Source organism: Falco rusticolus, chromosome 7 (genome assembly GCF_015220075.1).
Source record: "Falco rusticolus isolate bFalRus1 chromosome 7, bFalRus1.pri, whole genome shotgun sequence".
NCBI lineage: Eukaryota > Metazoa > Chordata > Aves > Falconiformes > Falconidae > Falco > Falco rusticolus.
In genome coordinates this window covers 5,874,459-5,896,151 of record NC_051193.1, presented here as the reverse complement: position 1 = coordinate 5,896,151, position 21,693 = coordinate 5,874,459, and the positions used below count along the sequence as shown (strand labels likewise).

The 21,693-nt window shown below is 44.4% G+C and overlaps 1 protein-coding gene across 4 annotated transcripts in view; it reads right to left on the bottom strand.

Moving 5' to 3' along the window:
- MEGF11 (multiple EGF like domains 11) overlaps positions 1-21,693 on the bottom strand; it is a 215,094-nt gene that overhangs the window by 11,360 nt on the left and 182,041 nt on the right. For 2 of the 4 annotated variants that reach the window (XM_037393890.1, XM_037393892.1), the window contains exons 20-22: positions 17,650-17,768; positions 9,256-9,322; positions 2,388-2,444 (exon numbers count right to left, since the gene is read on the bottom strand). The exons of 1 other annotated variant lie outside the window; for it this stretch is intronic. In XM_037393890.1, the coding sequence (XP_037249787.1) occupies positions 2,388-2,444; positions 9,256-9,322; positions 17,650-17,768 (243 nt within the window). The remainder of the gene's footprint in view (positions 1-2,387; positions 2,445-9,255; positions 9,323-17,649; positions 17,769-21,693) is intronic. One more of the 4 variants, XM_037393891.1, reaches the window with a different exon arrangement.

Below are 21,693 nucleotides of genomic sequence, written 5' to 3'. Positions count from 1 at the left end.
CGCAGAGCAGGGGCTGCAGAGCTGGGGGCTCTCATCTTCCCCGAGGAGAACTAGGGGAAGCGAGTGGTGAGCCAGTTCCACCACAGCCTGAACTTGAGGTGCCCTCAAGCCACAGGACCCCCGTGCCCCCTCCTGGCAGTGCATCCCATGCAATGCTCTGGGCTGGGGTCAGGAGTGCCAAACACAATTTTCAGCTGCAGGTCAAGCTGTCTCCAGTCAGACCTAGCAAGTCCTGATAGGAAAAGACATTATCTTTAAAGCACGTAGAAGTATATGAAAACAAAGCACCCACCTGCCAAGTCTTTTGCTGACAGAATCTTAACTGTCTGGGACTGGGAGTTTCTTTTATGTGAATGACCCAGCTCAGCAGAGGCTTTCTCTCCGTCTTAGATGAACTTGGCTGTTCAGGGCCAAGGCAACGCCTGGCAGGGCAAGGAGAGCTGCAGACTGAGCACCGGGCATGTCACCCAGCTCCTCCTGGTAGGAGGCTCATCTGGGACTGAGAGTGCCCACGCCGCTGCCAGAGCCCTGGCGCTGCCTACACCCAGAAACTGACCTTCAGACTGTGCTGTCGGAAACCTTTAGCCATCCAAAGGCAGACACTTTGAAAAATCTCATCAGCTGCTAACTACCTGCAGGTTGGCTACTGAAAATCCTTGGGAAGTCAGGTGTGTTCCTGCATCCCCAGCACCCTGCCCTTGTCAGCACCAGCTGTGCCTGTTTGCAGCTGCTGAGCAGCCACAAAAAAACCACGGCAACTTCTCTGACATGGCTTCTAAGCCTGATTTTTCAATTTATAAGGAGGTAAACATGTAAAGAAAATGGCTTAGATCCTAAATAATAAACAAAATATGTAGCAGCAGAAAATAGACTTCACAGTTCACTGTTACTGTAATTCTTTTTCTCTTGTTCACACTGGTACCCCACTCTCTGTGTGACTCTATGGATGGGAATTTCTACTGCATGTGTTTAAAGCAGCTTTTAAACTATAAACACAGTAATTTAGTTTAAACTAATCTTGAAATTAATAGTTCCATGTAAAAAGAACAACTAGCTATGCTGTAAGATTTTTTTTTCTGAAAGAGAATCACTAAAGTAATTGAAACCAGTGGATTGAGTCAAATCTACATACATAATCTTTTTAATAGTTTAAATTTAGCTTTATAAAGAAACAGTTGGTCATGGATTACTGGGGTTTTTTGGTGATTCTGTGTGGTAAGGTGATGTTTTAGGAAATATTATATCACTTTATTTTGTAAACAGCAGCTACAAAGTGATTAAGTGCTCTCTAGGCCTGGCTGTAAGCTGGTCATTGCTTTTTATATGGACTCGCTTTTAGTGTTCCTTGTTAGTTCAGATAAAGGTCTGCTCTGTAACACCTCGGCCACAGCGGACCAGTGGGTGTCTTGAAACTAACTCTGTGTGAACGTGCAATTTTCCCCGTTGCTCGGCCGATACCAGCTGAAGGCCATTGCGGAAAGAGGCTGTGCAGTATTTACCTCCTTGCCTGATGGAGGGACATTCCAGCTGGTGTGTACAGACGCAACAGCCTTGAGTTCAGTTCCAGGACCTCAGCTGAAACCTGCCTATTCTGGATGAGACAGACTCCTTGCTCCATCTTCTGGACCACAAGTTCAGTGTGCCAACCCCCAGCCCAGTCAATCAGAAGCTTGTGGGGACCACTGTGCCACGCAGTCTTGTAGTCCATACATAACTGGAATATTTTGAATGTAAACCTGGAGGACAACTGAAATCTAAAATCATTGGGCCTTGAGCTCATGACTCGTCTATGAGCCCTTTTTAGAAGTGCCCTGGAGTCAATGCCCATTAATTGCTTCGTGCCAGCGTGACTGCTTAATGTACTGAGTGAGGTCTTTTCTCAAGCTCTGCTATAAATCTCTTTCAGCAAGGGCCACATAGCAGGGTCAGCTTGTTTTCTAGTGGCTTTCTTTAAGCTCAGGATGGCTAAGAGCCTTACTGAGCCACAACTTAGCAGGCAAATGCACCAGTCTGTCATCAGCAACTGCCACCAGAAAGCCCTTGTGGGATGGCTAATATGTCCTAAAAGAGCTTCCCCTGGCCAGACAGCTCCACCTGTACCTGTCACTGCAGCAAAGCCCTCCCTTTCTGTCTTAACGCTGCTTTGCTGAGGCAGGAGCCTATGGCCTTGTAAAGACTTGCATCCATAATTCATGGGCCCCAGACATCTGGCTCAGAGTCAAAAGTGCTGCCAGCTGAGCCACGCAAGTGTGTTTTGTAGGTTATTGCTCTGTCCCTTTCTGTCTGCATGGCCACTCTCCCGGGTGCTCAGGTCTCCTATCTCACCTCTTCTACGACACCCTCCTCAAACTCTTTGCCAGGGTGACTGCAGGCACTGGATACCATACCTTTGAAGCTTTTTTCCATTATGTATGTGTTCTGACGTCTATCCATCCCACAAGCACCTGCATAAAAATGATATATAATGGAAAACAAATAAATATTTATGTAAATTGGATTGCTTTGACTACTGAGCAGCATATATTTTTTCCTCTAAATTGTACATCAAGGCCCTCATTTAGGGAGGCTCTTAAGCACATCCTCAGCTGTGAGCATGCACTCAGCTTCAGCAGGGATTCTGTGCACACCTAAAATTATGCATATGCTTAAGAGCTTCCCTGGAAGGGAGGACTTTCCTGAAGCAGGGTACTGTTCATTACCAAGAACAGCTATCCATCAGGAGAACAGAAAAAAAAAAATCATCTGCCAATACCTTCACTACTGAAACACTGGGTCAGATTAGTAAAAGAAGCCTAAAACATATCCCTTCAAATTTGAGTCTGCAGGTTACCTTACGTTACCCTGTGACTAGTTTTAGGTTTTGTTTCATTCATGGATAGTATGTTGTTTAACTCACAGTCTTAGAATCTAAAGTGTGTGCAATCTTTCTAAATTACCTAATATGACTTGGCTTATAAATTTGCGAAGTTCAAGAACTGATGTGACAGTAGTCCCTAAGCGACTGCTACAGTGGTCTGAAAATGCACCGAGAGCAGAGAAGTGATAGAAAAGACTTCTGCCTTACGCAGCTCCAGAAGAACTTACTGTTCCTTACAGAAGCAGAGATAGAAGGGAATGGGTGGGAACCTTTTCCATTTTCACTGCTGCAAATTATCCCAGATATCAACCAAAAGGAAAATCTAATGTAAGGCTTCAAATCTTTTTAACTATAGAGTCTGATATTTCTTATCAGCTAGCAAAATCAACACAAATTTGGTTACTGAGATAGAATGTCTTTGTGGCTTATGGGATTCCCAATCAAGTAACTAAGCTACGCTGGTAAAAAAGCCCTGCAAACAGCATGTCCCAGAGGTCTCCCAGCTATTTGTCCTTGCATGTCTTCTGGCCTCTACAGAAATAGCTGTCTCCACCACTGACAATGCCGTCCCTTTTTCATGACAGCTTTGGGTTTTGCTAAATGAGGAAAATCGCTAAATTAGACAGTAAATGTGTTACTGGCTCATCAGAGAGAAATCCCTTTGCTTTGATAGAGAGTTTGTCTCTGAGCACAGGGCTGGTGGTACACCACTGGCTCTCTGCGATAGGGCTCTTCCCCTTCTGGCCAAGAGTGACACTCACCCACCCACCCCACCCCAAGGCATTTGAGCACCTTCTGCTTTGTTTTCCACCATTCGTCCTGAGCCAATTCCCAGACTCACCCCCTGAAAGAAGGTGCAGAGGGCAAACTTGACTGGGTAGCCTGGGCACAGTGGGGAAGCTCTTTCACATAACGGTATTAGCTGTGTGCTTTTCTCCTCTCGTGTATTTTGCTAGGGCAGAGTCCTGAGTGAAGAGGATGGAGCTAATTCATCCCTTGGCCCACATCCACAGGGCTGGTGCTCTCTTTCCCAGCAGCAGTGTTCCCAAAGGCCATCCCTGGTGATCATGGGTCCTCCTGCCAGGGCTGGGCAAGGCCCCAGGGGCAGGCATGCCCAGGCAGTATTTGGGCCAGCTTCACAGGTAAACATGCAGGGTGCCTCGGGCAAGAAACAGCTCACACAGAGCAAGGTGGGCGTATAAGAAGCTGGTGAGCACACAGCTGGGGTTACAGGGTGAAGGGGGCCGTACCCGTGGAGAGAGAGCAGCAGCAGGGAAGTGAAGGAGACCCAGGCTGACCCATGGGGATGTGCACTGGGCACGGCATTGCTCACAGAGTGCAACAGCAACACTGGCTACAGAAGACTGGGATGAACAGCTTTGCTCAAGACCATGATCTAGTCCTCCCTAGTAACTTTAAAATATTGACTAGCCATGCTGGAGTTAGAGACAAAGCAAGCAGCAAAAAGCATAGGAGTGAAGGACCATGAAGAATAAATGACTTATTGAAACAGAGGTTACCCAGGGAATGGTCAGCTGTGCTCATTGCACAGTCCATGCTTGTACAAGAATGTTGCATCTGTTCTGAGCATCCTCACCAGATCTTTTCAGAAATGTTCCCACTGTGACTGCGAAGACCTGAATGAAGACTGGAGCCTTGGGGCTGCTGTGAGGGTGCAGCAATATCAACCAGCGCTTTTGGCAGCTTGGAGGGGAAGAACTCCACCTTCTGAGCGTATTTTGTTAGCTCAGCTCCATGTGAGCTCCTGCCAGTCCTGTTGGAAATAACAGGCACGTCTGGAAGGGCTTCTGCAGCAGCAGAGATCACTGTTTCTGCTCTCAGTAAGCCCAACCTTGCTGTGAGACCACCCCGGAGGGCAGGCTGCTGTATTAATACAGGGTTCATCTGAGTGAGCCTGATTTCTGGTTCTGAGTTGGGTAACAGATAGTCCTAGCCCACACTGAGCTGCAAAATAGCACATTTCCATGCTTGAGCTCAGTTTTCACTTATTCCAGTGTAGCTACAGAAAAATGAGAATCCTTACAGGAGGATGGCTAAGAAAAGGTGGGATTCACCTGCTAGGAAAGATACAGGTAGGATTGGTGCTGCCTTGGGAGGGCTACAGGACCCCCCAAAGCCCTTCCCAACCTATTTCCTGTAATTCTGCCTGTAGTCTTCTTTTATGTCTGCTGTAATTCTGTGGGCTTTATGACCCATTTTTGTGTATTCACTGCATTCCTCAGGAGGTGAAATGAATACATTATTTTTCAAACTGCAAAAGCAGTTAATGTGGAAAAGCCCTCAACAGGCCAGGAAGCTGGCATTTCAGGAAAGTCTAGGCTTAAGTCTGAAGCTAAATTGTCTGCTGGGGTGAAATCAGAGTCACAGCTGGAAATATTTTTCCACACCCCTTGGCTTTGAGAAAAATGCAGAGTCAGCTCTGATTCAAATTTGTGGCTTTGGTCCTCTGGAATAAATGCAGCTTTGAGTCACTCAAGATGTGCTGCAAATCACACTTTAGTCTTTGCATTGAAGGCTGCTGTTAAAAACCATTACAGATACAGCCACTTCTGTCTGCAGTTCGATGTGCCCAGCACTCAAGCTAATGTGCATAACAACCTTTTCTGAACTCAGCAGGTGGTTTAGGACATTTGACTTGCTTGGAATAGGAGCTGGAAGCTGGATGCTGCAATTGCTTAATGCAGACTGGACTAGTGCAGGAGAGATTAGTCACAGGGCAAACAATTCTGGTTCTGCAACAAGAGACAGCAAATAGAAAATGCAAACATAAGCCATTCCTCAAAACTGGTAGGACTAGGCTGCATTGAACAGGTGAACATTGTGAACACACAACCAGTGTGACAAAGCTGCCTCTTCCCGGCACCACAGATTCCCCAGACTCTGATCTCTCAAGCACACATCCATGAGAATTACTTGTGCCTCATCGCTAATCATCCGTTTAACAGAGACGATTATCTCGCTGACAAGGCTTGATATTTGAAGCTCACAAGCAAATGTGCCAGCAGTGAAAGTACAGGCTTTGTTCTGCTCCTTGCATTTCCCCGTTGGGAAGAACAGAAACCTGGCAACTGAAGTCCTGCAAAACAGGCAAAATACCTGCAGTCTGGCAAGATCCACTGTATATGTATGTACAGTGGAATACCTATGTATAATTTTATATATATTTATAGTATATATGCATAGGTATGCATACACATACATAAGATTCATGTTTTTCTACACAATTTCTTCCTGTTAGGCTCAGAAAGCCCCGTTGTTATCAGAGGGAACATACACATTGACTTAGATAGGAGATACGTTGGGTCCTCAGTTAAGACTAAATAGTTTTTCTTAGCATCATGTATAGCAAACGGCCTCTGGCCATCTGACCCGCACTCCTCCCAGGAAGCTGGTGCTGGGTCAGGTGGATTCACTCTCACACTTCATTGCCATGTTTGATCTATCTCCTTGATCTGTGCTGCTGTGGCAGTGTGTAGGACATGCATCTGGAATAAGGACCATGGTGGACCCTGAAATGGCTGTTCCTTTGGCCATAAGCCCCCTCGGTATGAACCGCCCTTCCTCTGCTCCCTCAGAGAACATCTTTCATTCTTTTCCTTTCCACATAAAATGTCTGAGGAATGACCTCTGGCTGAGCAAAGGCCAATGATGCAAACTGTGAGCAATCAAAAGGTGTTTTCCAAAGCTGCAAAAGTGCAGCCTGCAAGAATGAGGCAAGCAAAGAGCAGTTAATTAAAGCACTCATATGGGATTGCTTTTATGAGATACACAAGCAAACAGAAAGTACATGGTATTTCCTGAAAGCATTCTGTTGATCCTCTTTTAGACACAGATACAGAGATACATTGCTTGGAAGTGAGGAGCTGTGGTGCCAAGCACACAGAAAAGGGCATGATGGCACCAATCAGCTGAGCAGTAGCGCTCTGCTTCTGCTAGAAAGTCCCCTGGCTTCTCCTGAGCTGCCAGCCGCTGCTCTGGGCAAGTCAGCATCTTCTCCTTGGGAGTAGCCGCTTCTCCGGCTCTCCCTGAGCTGTGAGATCAAAGGGGAATCTAAGCCTGGATCCAGCGTGGTATTGAGAAGCAAGGTTTTCCCCATCAGGAGAGCCCCTGAATCCTTACATCCAGTCTGAGTACAGTCATAACTCTGGAAAATGATGGCATGCTGCAGTTCAAAATACAAAAGGTGTCAGCCTGGGGCAGGTCTGGACAGTGTCCAACTTTGAGCACTGTATTTGAGCAGAAATACATTTCACAGGTCAGGGTAAAAAAAAAAAGAGACTTAAGAAAACTCCTTATGATTGCAGGTTTTAGAAGATCAGTGTCTGAGTTAATTTTCACATGGATATTCTTACGATTTCCTTTCCCTTCAACTATAATTCATATTTTTGACACTTGCAATTTCTAACAAGGCTACGGACATTTTTGTGAGCCTGATACTCTTTCTCATCTGGTTGGTCCAAAGATCCTGTCTTTTGGGATTACTGCCTCAGCCGGAGTCATCGCTGGCTGAAGAACCAGGGAGGTGACCAGAAGAGTTGAGGGTTTTCTATCTGTTCCAAATGTCTCTTCAATTTCCCTTTAAGTTCTCTTCCCTGCCTCTAGCTAACTCGCACATCTGCTTTCTATAGTATTTCATGGGGTCACAACAGAGGAGTTGTCCACTGTTGTTTTAACTATTTTTAATGGAATCCAGCTATGCACAATGCTTGGCTGTCATTCCATCATCAGCTGGAGCATCTCTGTAGTAGTGGGATGAGAAGGTGGTACAGCTCTTCAACTCTGTGATACTTCCAAGTGTGATGCAGTTTAGAGGTCAAGATCCCCCATGTGACCATATTAGGCTTCACTTGTATTTTATGTTTACAATTAAAAATTGAGGTTTTCCACTTTCTTCTGAAATTTGCACATGTAAGTAGAATCTGCAGCTTTTATTGCAGAAGAGTAATACCATGAAATGAAAAAAAAAAATAGTTTCATGTAAAAATGGCCAAGTTAGCATAAGCAAGCATTACATTTAGTACTGAAAAGGAAGGAAAAAAATCTCATTTTATCAATTAGTGTGAAAAAGATTTTGAAAGAAACAAAGGGAAAAAAAGTAAAAAAAGTATCTGGGATGCAAAATGCCATGGAAAAAATTGTGACTGTTTTGCTGGAGACCACTTAGCTAAAGTATTTATCACTTCTACATCATTCTTATTGCAAAGGCATTTAGCATCGCTTCTGCTAGCAAAATAAAATGCGTGAATACAGGACAAATGTGGCACACAGGGAGTTCAGGACACTGCAAGATAAACCCAAACAAAGCTAGTGCACAAAGCCGTAAAATGGTAAAAGGAAAATTAACTTGATTTGAGGAGCATTTGGAAATCCTCACCACCCCCAACTCTCCACGTCACGTACAGATAAGCACAACAGCAGTTCTGCAGCTTATTATACAGAAGAAAACATAGATGGTTGATAATGATGGAAAAGGTTTTGCATTGAAGCTTGACAGGTTTGTGATTTTCCTGATGCAGGGAAGACTTGGTCTTTGGAGCAAGGCATGGTGTGTGACCAAAAGAGCAGTGACAAGATGTGATGCCTGATGGTCCCCTATGTTAATTCCTTTGCCACGTGAGCTGCGAGATAGTTGACCTTAAAAATCCCATAATACCACTTAATACTGCACTTTCCCCTATACTGCAAATTTTCAGTAAGATATGAGTAATCCCAGTAAAGGAAAGGGCAAATGCTTTCTGCCACTGACAAGCTAAACTCCAAGTGCGCAGATAGGAAAACAAATAGCATCCAAAGCACTAAATCTGGATAGGCTTTGAGATAACAGCTGCTAAAAACCCTGTTAAAACTGAGGCCAGGGGGAATAAACTCAGAAAGGGCAATTAAACTGCACTCTTGGCTTGTCTGCACTGGCTGGTCATTCAAAATTGCCTGAAAAGTGGCCACTGTATGATTAACTGGGAGATAACAGGGTGTATCACATGCTCCAGCTCCTGCAGAGGCTCCACAATTTTATCAAGATGCTAGTATCTAGTGCTAAGTTTTATTAAGCATGAAAGAAAAAAAAAATTCCAAATTTGAATTTTTAATGTTTTAAGTTAGACCTTAAAAAAGCATTTATAGAGTAGATGACAGTCATTCAACTGAGCAACCTAGGAAGGGAGACTACAATGAATATTGACTCTGCTTTCCCAATCAATGATTTGTGGTAAAGGAAACAATTTTCAATTCTCCATCTTTCACTACTGGCAATTCTGATTGTGAAATAAAGACAACACCGATATTATTCCTTATTATTAATGCCTTTATGAAAGGCTGACTTGGATTTGGAATTGCTCTAAAGTCTACTAAAGTGATTAAATTGTTTAAAAATTACTGACCTAGTTCATTCAGATAGCTGTAGGGTCTCCAGTCTGCAGTTTCTCTGTCAAGGATTTTGTTACTGAGCTGTTCAAAAAGTATGATAATGGGTTAATGCTGAAATAAACAGACAGTTCCCACCCAAGACTACAGCCCAATGATGTCACGAATAAAAATGGGAGATGACTATTACCTTGGCCTCACCATTTCAGTTCTTTATCTGTATGAATTTGAGAGTTGTTCACTAGCATTAGGGAAAATCACAAAGGAAAGTCACTTCACCAAGCAATGAACACAAGCATGCTGGAAAATACAGGATTTCCTTCAGTAACCAGTAATCACGACGAATGCCTGTGTACGTGAAGTAACATGCTGGCAGTTTCAAAAGAACTAATGAAGATGGATGGATTAAAACCACCTACGTAAGCATGCAGAGGGGAGCTGCTTGGAACAAAGGGGGTTTGCTAATACATCTGTGTATTTAGTTAAAAGAGATGTAATGGCTACAAGATTTCTCTCAATTCAAGGAAAATAACACTGGTAATAATGAAACATAAAGCCCCGTGCAGATCTGCCAGCAAAAGCAGAGAGGAGTCCAGAGCTGCCATCCAGATGCTACTGTTGGAAAAACACCTCTTGCAGGGTGGCAGCTGGGACCCTCCGTGTGCCCAGGGCACAGCTGGCTCCTGTGCCAGTGTGGCTGGAGGGGCGGCGGGGCACAGCTGGGCCACCACGGTGGTACCATCTGGAGGAGGCTGCTGTTGTATTAGGCACACGTGTCAAGATGCTCTTGGGTTTTCAGCTGTTTGTAGAAGTCCCACTTGAGCTAGGTAGCGCTTAAGCACAACACCAAGAGGCAAGCACAGTGTCAGCCTGATGGACGGGGATTTTGGGGACCTGGAGTGAGCTTGCTGGAGCATCTCTTCTGGTGGGGTCAATGAAAGGAGAGGGGCTGCTGTTTTGGGGGTGCATGGCTCTGCCAGACTGGGGCACCACAGCACAAGTGGCTCTACAAAGCATATGGTGATCAGGTGAATCACTGTAGTTGCTAAAGCTGCTGAGTTTTCCACCTTGACATTTTTCCCTTGAAAGCCACACCTGCTGAAAGTACAGCTGGTCCTGGGGAAGTGTCAGTTGAAGAGCAAATCCCAACCCTGTTTCTGAAAAATTAGAGTTATGAAGCCTTTGTTGCTCTCCTGTGTCTGCTTCCAAACTGGAAAGCCTCCTCCTGCCTCTGTTTCAGAGGGTTCAGCTCTGCCATTTTATTGTATTTACAAGAAAATGCTTAACAATAAAGGAGGTAAAAACTGAAACAAAGTATTCAAAACTACCACAACATTTTTCCTGATCACTTATTAATTTTTGCTTAGCTTTTGTAATGGGTTTTAAGACCTGGAACAAAAAACCCCCATGTATGTATTGTTGGGATATAAAATCCCAGCTGGTACCCAGCACCTACAACCACACCTTCACAGTCCTGTTCAACAGCCCTCAGTGCCACAGCCACCCCACTCCAGGGTGCAGCAGCCCCGCACTGTCCCTGTGCCCGCAGAGCACCCGCTGTCCCCGGACACCCAGGAAGAGTCCCCCGCCACTCCTGGAAACACCTGACAGTGCACGTGCCACCTGAGGGAAGGGGGGCATGGCCTTGTGCTCTCAGGGCAGGTAGTGCCCCCTGAGTGCATGGTCACAAATATCTTTATGTTGTGCTACCAGCCCAGAAGCCCGGTGAAGGGTGAGCTGCCCTGCACAGGGTGCTGGGTAAAGAGACACGGTAGCCCACACCCTATTTTGGAGAGATTGCCTTAAAGGAAACAGCCAGATGGGGAGGGGTAAAAGGGCTCTCCCATGTAGCAGTCGGGGACCTTGCTGTGTAACACAGCCAGGATCTCAGGGGCAGGGCAGTGACCAAGCAAAGTGATGTAGCCAGTTGAATCCGCTGCAAAGAGCACAACACGACATTCCTGCAAGGAATAACTGTCACAGGAGGTGAAGAAATTCAGCAGGAAGGAGAGATGCCGGACCAAGAGAGAGGAGGAGGGCATGGGGCTGGGCAGCCGTGCAGTTCCTCTGCCCCTTGCTTTAGGTAGTGACCACAATGGGGAGGGCTTAGGGCCAGAAAAGCTCCTCTGGCAAAAGTTCCTCTATAAATAAGGCAATGGGAACCAGCAGGATCCTCGCAGCCAGGAAAACATTCTGTGAGCTTCCCCAAAGCTGGGTCACTGAGGAAGAAGCTGCAAACCCCTGCTGCCTCGTCCTTATCTCTAGGGAAAGCATCTGCAAATACCTTTCTCTACCAGGAGCACCACATTTAGGACAACTACACTATATATTACAAACTGTGCATTTAGAAGCTTTTATCTGATCACAGAAACTGGGTTTCATTTGGGTGAAGATTTGTAACAACCACAGGCAAAACCTTGCCCTCATTGACGGAATCCTGTTGATAGAATTCCACCGATTCAGGATGCAGAAAGTGGTCTGATGTGTTTGTACACCAAATGTAATCTGCCCTGGCTTAAACAGACCTAGGAGAAACCACAGTGTGAGCACTGCACAGAGGCACAGGAGACAGCACAGAGAGAAAAGGCTGTGCACGCACACACACACACGAGGTGCTGGGTCTCTCTACAAGCAACTGCAGAGTGTTTTTAGAGTTATTTGGCTGAAGCTTTTCTACAAATAGGTTTCATCATTTGCAAAGCATGTAATTGTGCTCCAAACGGGCTGAACTCCAGCCTGGAAGATTCAGGACACACAGTAGTGCAAATACATTGACCACACACACACACAGATGTGTGTGTACACATATATATAAATATACATGTATATAAAAGTATAGACACAGGCACACAGGCAGACAAAGGCAGGTTAATGCCAGCACGCTGAAAGGAGCCCATTGCAAATCCATCTGAGAGCCAGGCTCTGGTTGAAAGGGACCCTGCTGCTGAGCCACCAGCACTGCTCTTGAAAGAGGCATTAATTCGGCGTGGTTCTGTGCCCTGTACTGTGTGGGAAGCAAAGCCAGGTGATCACAAGGGTCCCTCGTGGCCCCACAGTCCATGAATCTCACATCAGACAGCACCAGCAGCGCAGTGAGAGCTGTACCTAGTGCCTCATCCTGTTCCTTCTCATTTTCTGTCTCTATATATTCCCACTAAGGTAACGTGTCATCAGCTCATTAGGCACCTTTGCCACCAGCCACTCTCCTCAAGGACATGCCCAGCGCAGAGAGAAAGTTGATAAAGCTGGTTGCCTGCAATATTTCTAGAGCAATCATTGCCCAAGAGCAGTGGCTGCGACAGCATATCCTTGCTCCTGGCACGGACTGTGCATCTGGCATCTCCCAGTTGACAACACAAGAGTCATTTCTTTGTCATTCAGCAGTTCCTTGTACTTCCCCAGAACTGAGGACACAAACACTGGCAGCAGATGCACAGTATGGAAGGATGGGGCAGTCAGAGCAGACGAGCAACAGCAAGGCAATGAAAAGCAGATGGGTTTGTAATGTGGTCACAGAGAAGCTGACGTTCCTGGCCCTGCGCTCGGCTGGTGTAAATCAGTGCAGCCCGACTAACGGCACTGTCAGTTTTCATCAGTGAAGCCCATGGCTTTTTTCTTCATTCCAAAATTTGCAGAATAACATGAATGCTGATTTTCATTCCAGCTGCACCACTTAGATCACATTTATTGAAGTCTTGGGGTTTCTATTAAAAGCTGTGTTTTTGCAGGATTTATAAATCAGCTCACAAACCTAAAATTTGGCATGAAGAGCTATAGGCTAGAATTGATTTTTTTTTAATGAAATGATTTGGGGACATTTCTAAGTTTTTTAGAATGCAGTAATTACGAAGAAATGTGATTATAGCTGTCTCTTTGTGCTACTATCATTTCTTAACACACTATAATTTGTTAACTTTTTTTTTTTTTTAAGATAGAAGATACTTCAATTTTTAGTGTGAAGCAAAATTGCTTTTCTGGAGGAAAAAATACTTCATTGTAAATTTATCCACTAAAAATCCTAGCTTGTAATTTTAGCAATTTGGTTAGAACTACCTCATATCTGGCAACTTTTCCTTTAAGATCAATGAGATACTAGCATGAGTAAAGCAAAGCCATTATCTGCCCGTCTGAAATAGCTAGATAGATCACAGGGGCAAGCTGATCACCAGCAATGCCATTTGTCAATGCTCAGGTTTTCAAAGAGACCATGGTGATTAGGCAAAGGAGTGCTGGCAGGAACTCCATCATACCTTTATCTTCCAGGACAGCAATCAATAGGAGTTTTGCATTCACTTTCCTGACTACTGACTTCAGATTTCCACAGTCCAAGCCTGTGTTTCTGTTTTAGATGGCTATTCTGAACACTCTGCAGCCATTCTGTATTATTTGCAGTCTTCCTTTTCCTTGGGCAAGTTTTAGTCAAAGGTACTTTAATGATGCTTTCTGTGGTTGAGTTCCTTTTTATTAGCTGGGTGACATCCAGTCAGACCATTTTCAGTGACCTCTGTTTTGCAGTTTCTAATTTAATGTGATGTCTTTGGTAGAATTTAGATCTTCCTTTAATGGATATGAATCTGCTAGCTTTAAAAATTCAGAACATCTAATAGCAATTGATTTTTATGATGACTGTAGAAACCAGCAACACCTAGACTCTAGCTGCGATGCTGTTCTCGTTTGGTAGGGAGTGAGGGTGGAATTAAAAGCTTTGCAAAAGTGCAAGGTGAGAATCCTCCATTTGCTTGTGACACACCTGTGCAGCCTCGTGCTTTATACTGAGTATTCACAAAGTTTCGCAGCCTTGCAAAATAAGTGAGCTATATTCCTACCTTCACGCCCAATTCAAAACCTCAAATCCAGAGCTGGCATCGAAGCATAGAGAAGTGGTTCTGTGAATGGTCCCACTGAACTCCCTCTGAGTCCTCAGCATCTGAAAGTCTGGTCTCTCACTCAAGCAATGAGAGTTCTGATGTGAAGACGTGGGTATGGAGGTAAGTGTGTATCTCTGTTTATCTGCTTTGGAAATTTTTCGTGCAGTAATTCCGTGGCACAATTTCACTTGAGTTCATGTGTGATACTCCTTGGTAACTCACATCATCATTATTATTCGCTGTGGCACAGGTCATAAAAATAAAGGCCAAACCTACTTGTAGGAGCTAATAAGCAAAGGTCACTTTTTGGTGTCACTTAAGTGGATAGTAAAATATTATTGACTTAATATTTTACCATTAAATAGTAATATTTAACTATTTAACCCAAGCTGACTTTGCAAGCTCACTCACATGGGAAGACATTTATTTGTCGTAAGGTGCTGGTAGTTACTAACTTGCACTGAGATGGAGGAGCCTCTGCCTTCTCCTTAACCCTAGAGATGCAGTGCCATTCTCCTGGACCTTGCACAGAGACAAAGCTCAGCCCTACAAACTCCTGCTGGCAGCTGGAGACGACTTCAGGGACAAAGGACTGGAAGGGCTTTGATCACTGAGTCCCTGAGTCCAGCCACCTTTTACTGCAAACACCCAGGCACATAATCACTTAGCTGATCAAGCTCCATTTTAACAGTAATCAGATTTCTTTGTCCCATTAGTCTTACTGGGAAGCTATTCCAAAATCTCACTGATCTGATGTTAGAAATCTAATTTCCAGCTTCAATGCATTCATGGCCACTTCATCCCCATTTGTTCTTGTGCCAGCTCTGTCATCTAACTTAAATAGCTCTTCTCCCTCCTAGTGTTTACCTCGTTGTATTTATAGATGGCAATCATACTCCCTCTCAGCATTCATTTTGCTAGATAAAAGAAGTCAAGCCTTTTTTTAGCCTTTTCTCATACGCTCCCCCTTACCCTCCCACTTGCTTTTGCCTGCACGTATTCCTGTCTGAGCACTCCACTGGCACCGCTGACCAGTCTTGTACACACCAGAGGGTTTTAATGCCTCCACTCCTACTTGTCTCTCAGCAGCTTCAGAGTTTTTACCTTCAGGACGTGCATAGGGTCCTGAGCAGTGCCAAAATATCTGTCTGGCAGAGGGGAGATGAGGAGGTGAGATACCTTCCCTCTGGTCCTAGAAAAGATACAGGAAAGCTCAGCACTGCTCCCTCCCTGTGAAGGCATATCCGTCTCACAAACTGCGGTCCTCAGTGCAGTGCTGGACCTTTTAGCTTCTGCTATCAGCCATCTGTCCCCACCTTGATTCCCTAGTGAGGTACCCACTGTGTGCACCGATAACAGCAGCAAGGTCAGTAAATGCAGACAACAGCACAGGACAGCTGTGCTCGGTGCCCCACAACCAGACTGACCCTTGGTACAGGGCTGGGAGAGGGAAGCAGAGGCAGCAGGAAGGGAAAAAGAAATAATATGTGTATAGTTGGGTGAGAAAAGAGAATAGGAAAATGGATATGAGGAAACCCAGAAAAGATAATAAAGTGGAGCAAACACCAAGGGAAGAGGAGAGAAAAGGCAAAGTAAGACACAGAAAAAAAGAAAAGGACAAGAGGGGCAGGGGGAGCACAGGAGAAAGAAAGCCTTCTCAAACTGGAGCAGGGCTGCATCTCCTTGTTGCCCTCCCTCTCTTTGTACCTTTGCCCAAGCTGTCTCTCCGAAAGAAGTGCTAGAGGAATGGCTCCAGTCCATTGCCTCAAGGCATGATCTCCTCTGAGCACAGGGAGGATAATACATCGAGGGCTCTGGCTCAGCAGTTCAGAGATTCCTCTGCCACTTTTTTTCATTTTGCATCTGTGCTGGCTCCTTTGTGACCCCAGCTGGCACCATAAAGAAATGAATCCTCCAAGTACAACTTGTGCACATTTCCCTGCAGAAAGTGGGAATGGCACCAGACAAACTGATTTTGGAAATGAAACTCGTTAAGGCAGCCATTAGGGGCTTTATATGCTCTTTTGTCTTACTTGGCTGGAGAACTGCATAGACGGAAGAAGCGTATTTTTGGCCATCCCCAGCTATTCAGCACTGCAAAGCATTCTCATGAATAAGTAAGATGGTGGGAGATTTAAAGGAAATATCAGGCCATATATTTTGATAAGTGCCCTGAAAATACCAGATCCATTGTTTTTTTTACTATTTGAATGTCAGAACAACCTGCTGACCTACTGACAGTGAGTTCTACAGCAGGCGAGCCGCTTTCACGACTAGTCCAAATGCATCACTCGGGCTTTAAACCGGTTTTTGGGCAGCTTAGTATTTGAAGTAGCTCCGTGACAAGATGGCACTGCGGGCTGGGAAACCAGGAGAGGTGCTTGCTTTGACCTCTTCCGAATTCATTTAAAGTACGGCAATGGGATTGGTGGTCCAGGCCCACACTCATGGTGTTCATCCTAAACTTGACATTATAAGCATTTGCACTTTCAATTTGGGGAGCAAAAATGCAGGATGCAAGGGGACCATCTACATTGGAAAACATATTTACACATCTGTCTAAACTTTCCTCTGAGAAATCTCTGGAGCCAGCCTTTTTATTACATTTTAATGAGATTTTCTTTTAATAAGTAAGAAATGGCTTTACAGGAGCACATGTAAAAATATTTTTGCATACATCTTGTACAGTAGTGCCTTTTTTGCATTAAATTTTGTTCCCATGGCTTTCCAGTTAGAAGAGCTACATTTGGGTTAAGGTGACACAGCCTGCAAGTGCCATCATTTTTAAAGCTGACAACCTTGATTAAATCAATTGCATTTCCTTTTTCCTCTGCTCCCTACCCTTTGCCCCACCTTGGCTTATCAAGGCTCTAAAGCAAGAGCTGTCTTACCATTTAGCACATCTAAATCTATTCCTAAAGTGGTGAATTGAGTAACAGTGTTGTCTACGAAGGGTCCTAGGGGATCAATAGCAACATGCGATAAGTAAGCTACTCCTGGATGTTCAAGCAATACAGTCTGGACAGCTCTGCTGGAAAGCCATGAGTAACAGCAGAGCTCTCAGAACATCCCTGGACAAGAACAGTGCTCAGAAGGACCCCAAGTACCTTCTTGCATCTATCTGCTTCTCTGTGTCAGCAGCAGATTTGTGTGTCTACTGATCTGGGAAACAATGATATAGCAAAGTTAGATTACTGACTTAATGCTTCATTGATTACTTTTGTTATATTAACAGATAATTACAATAATCCACTTATTTATCTTTTCTGAGAAGCAAACATACCTTATAGTTGCTAAGACACCACGCCTTATTGACCCAGACAGGCATGCGCTGAAACTCCAGTTACCATGCACAGAGATTACGAAGATACAGGCAGGGGAAAGCAGAGACCTTTTAGTGTCTGTTAAGAGCTATGGTGTCAGGAATTGCTGCACTGGATTTTTAAATAATGCTGGCAGACAACAGGGTCCAACAGGCATTGCTTTGGTTGATTTCCTTGAACTGATAAGAACATTGCTAAAGTGGGGTGGGATAATATCTACCTTACTGGAGCTGTTTCCATCCAGATTACTGGTAAAGAAGCGTGAAGTCACACCACATGAGAGAGTGTGGTAGCTTGGATTGGAAAAACAATGTACACTGCCGCTACCTTGGGATATATCTGGGAAGAAAACAAGTCATCACAAAATACTTTGGAAGCCATAATGATTCTTAAGAAACTGAAAACATGGTAGAGATTACCTAGTTCAGAAAACTTTGTTAAATATACTGGGTGTTACAAAACATCTGCAGATGAAGTCTATCCTGCATTATCATGGTGTGAAGCTCTTGACTATTAGCATTAAACATACGATACAAGCGCACAATATTTAATTAATACAGTGTTATCTTTTTGAAGATCTTAAAAAAGGAATTCCTGACAGGCCAGCTGCTTTTCAGGTGAGGGAGGAAATTCAAAACTCAGGAAATACATGACCGGCAACACCATTTCTTCCTTAGTTTATACGCAAGTAAGAGCTACTGATGAGAATAAGCCCTGTAGTTATGAAACAATTAATTAAAACTTTTTTGTTACAAAAAAAGGTAGTTAATGTTAGAAATCAAGGTGCTTTAACCATACCAAAGAGTCCAAAACATTTTACATAGCTTTTTGTGCAAAGGCTTGGAGAAAAAAAGAAAGCTGCAGCACTGAAAGGCAAACTTGGGCAATTACATTGTTACGCTTGGAGACATTTTAATCTCTTTCCTCACTTTAACTTATGAGCACATTTACCAAACAAAACGATTTACCAGGAAAGGCATCATATTTATACTGGCAGTTCTAATGAAAACATCAATCCCTATCTGTTTCCAGCTTAATAATAAAATGATAAATATTTTAAAGTGCCATCAGAAGAAAGGATGAAAAACGTAAACTGAAGCAACACCATTTAAAAAGCCAAGCCCTGTAAGAAGTAAATGAATGGGCTTTAATAAACCATGGGCTTAAATTAGAAAGGCAGAAAGGTTAATTATAGGAAACACCCTCACACAGAAAGGGTAATGAAGTGCTGGGGTGGCTGCCTGTCCCCATCATCAGAGCTCTTTAATGAAGATTGGCAGCAGATGGGTGAGGAAGGAGGTGGACCTGGCTGGCACGGTCTGTGGGAGGGGGGTACCAAGTCACCATCAACCATCTCTTCTTGCCCTTTGTATTCCTGTGAACATGCATTTTGCTTTGCTGACATCTTGTGGAGATCTAGTTTTAGCTTAATTTACTGCAAAATATCCTGTTTCAAATAAGTGGGTTTATCTGCAGGGTGTCTATTACATAAGTGCTGTGGCACACAGCTGACAGAGGAAACTGCACAGGCACATGCGTATCTGACCGAGCATTTATTTTCTGCTGAAACATACAGAGCAATTTCTGAAGTCAGCTCTATTTTGCAGTAAGTGCAGAGCTTTTTAGTTCTAGCTATTTTCTGAGGCTGTTGCTAACGAAGTATCTCAGATCAGGATGCGGTTCCAGAAGTAAAGTCTTTGCATTTACCTTCTTTCAGCTAACCATTGCCCAGCTCAGCAGCCAGGCTGCCAGGACTTTGCCATCTCCCCTAACTGTAACTCTGTGATATTTGCAGTAGAATTAACAAGAAACAGATGTCTCTTGGGGTCTGCAAATGAGAACTGGGGCTGGAACCCAAACATTGCGATCAGTGTATGCCCATCACAAACACAGCTGCTCGCATATACTATGCCTTGAACCTGCTAATGAGGGACTGGCAGCTCACCAGGGGAGCACAGCTCATCTACCCTTCACACAACCTGCAGTCCCGGTTAAATATAGACACTTGAAGCCATGCCTTTCTGCTTTGTAGGTGAGTGTTGATGGCTGAGTCACACCAGCTCCCAGCTCTGCCTTCCCCCTTCCCTTATCTGTCATGCTCTCGCTCAGCTGTGGGCAAGAAGGACCAGCTCGAAGGGAAAGAGGCACAGTCCCCTGCCTTTGCTGCAAGATAAGAGAGCACGTACCAAAGGTTTCTGTGAGCCTGCTGACACATTACAAGTTCACACCCAGCTTATCTGGTCGTAGCTTGTTTTGTGCACCCGAAATGAGCTGAAGGAAAAGTCTAACAGACTGCCCTCTACTTAGCACAGTGCTGAATTAATGAACCTGAGCTCATACACAAGTCTGCATCGCCAAAAACCTTTTCTTCCTTCATTGCATGCAGGACCATATACTCAGAATTACTCCTTCCACACAGTTCCATTTGGTCGATACTTAAGTACCCACCCAGGCTGATTTACCTTGATAGCATAGTCCATTTTCTACACATTTATTCATGAAGCTCTTATAACTGCTGGCTGGAAATACATCAAATTCAAACCTAATGCTATCCCAGTTAAAAGAAAAAAAAAACCAACCACCACCAAAAAACAGCCCACAAAACTCCCTCTCTTCCCACAGATGAGTTTTATCCTGCTCTGAACAGTAAGCAAAGACTTAACTATCTAAAAGAAAGGGAATTATTTAAATTAAAACAAAACAAAAAAAAATCCAAAGGTTATGTTAATGTTAACACAGGGAGATGAGTCCTGTGAAGGGATCCATGACGACTGAGTCCTGCCGTGAGCCCCTTAAGCCTGAGGCTGTACTCCAGTGGAAGACCCATGAGGTCTGGATGAAGGCCAGACTGCTCTATAACTTGAAGGACTGAGCTTCTGCCCCGAGCCAGGGCTGTGAAATGACACAAAGAACATTGGTCTCCATCCTGCAGTGGCAGCAGGACAGTGTAGTGTGGAAACTGGGCACAAGGCCAACCATGAAAAAAGGGAGTAAGTAAGCACTCTGCAGTAAATACAAACCCAGATATGTCAAGCTGCAAAATGGAACTGTTTTCTTCTTCTTTTTGTGTGGCTCTTCTCCACCCACACAGAGTGTCAGTGGGGTGGCTGAAGACTCCAAACAGAAGGGTTCACTCTGCCACCTCCTACTACACATCATCTGCAGATCATTTCTGTAAATGTCTTATCTAGGCTGCAGGATCCACGATGCTCTATTTGTATCGAGCTTTGCTTAGGTTTTGGCTCTCAGCACAGGATTCACCCATATCAGAAAGTTTGTTAAGACCCTGATAAGACCTTGAGCATCACTTCAGCCAATAACCAAGTCTTTGTGACAGTCCTGAAAAGAAATCTCTGCTGCTCTTTAGCACTACCACATAGTTTTCCCCTCTGTTCCTATCTCCTTGAATTAAACAAGCTGCAGTTGAAAATCTCTTGTTGGATGCAATGGACCATTCTCGTGCTGAGGAGCACCATTTTAAAGTCTGCTTTCAGATCCATGTGCTGTGGTTAAGCTCTCCCAGCATGGATGGATTTCTTTCCCACTGGCTGCTGGGCAGAGTGTGTGCTTTGCTGCCACATCCTTCATCCACAAATGCAAAAGAGTCTACGGGCTGCCCAGGGGGTTCCCCTTTCTTATAATCTCTCTCACACACATGCACGGATTATCAGCATCAGAAAAGCTGAAGGCGTAAAGACCAAAAACATCCTCCAGAAATAAATTAATGTGCTGGAAGAAATTACTGCCTCCAGGAGCTAGACATCTGCATATGTGACTCTATTCAGAAACAACAGTACCCTAACTAGAGTAAACAAGCAAAATAACAACAGTGGTGATTCAGGTTAGCCAAAATGTTACAACCCGCATAGGGCTGGATATTGCAGTCATTGTTCAGGTGGAATTCCTGCTGAAGTCCATGGGTTTATGTGGGTTTATATTAATTGGACAAGTATATCTGCATAATATTCTGCCCTTAATTCACATTCAAAATTCCAGGTCAAGGTTGAAATCCCTGTTACCTCTATGTAATACTGTTACTGTCCTTCAGCATCCTCTGCAACGCACAAATGCACACATACATACACTCATACGCACAGGCGTTGTTCTTGCCATCCAGCCATGCTATGAGTCTCTGTTTCTCATCTGTCATCTTGTCTCAGTATCCATCTCCCCATTCTCTGCTGGGGAAGATGCACATCAGCACCTTTTGCGGTCTTTCTGTTCTATGGAAGTGAAAGACTGGAAACAGCATTGGTAAGGCCAA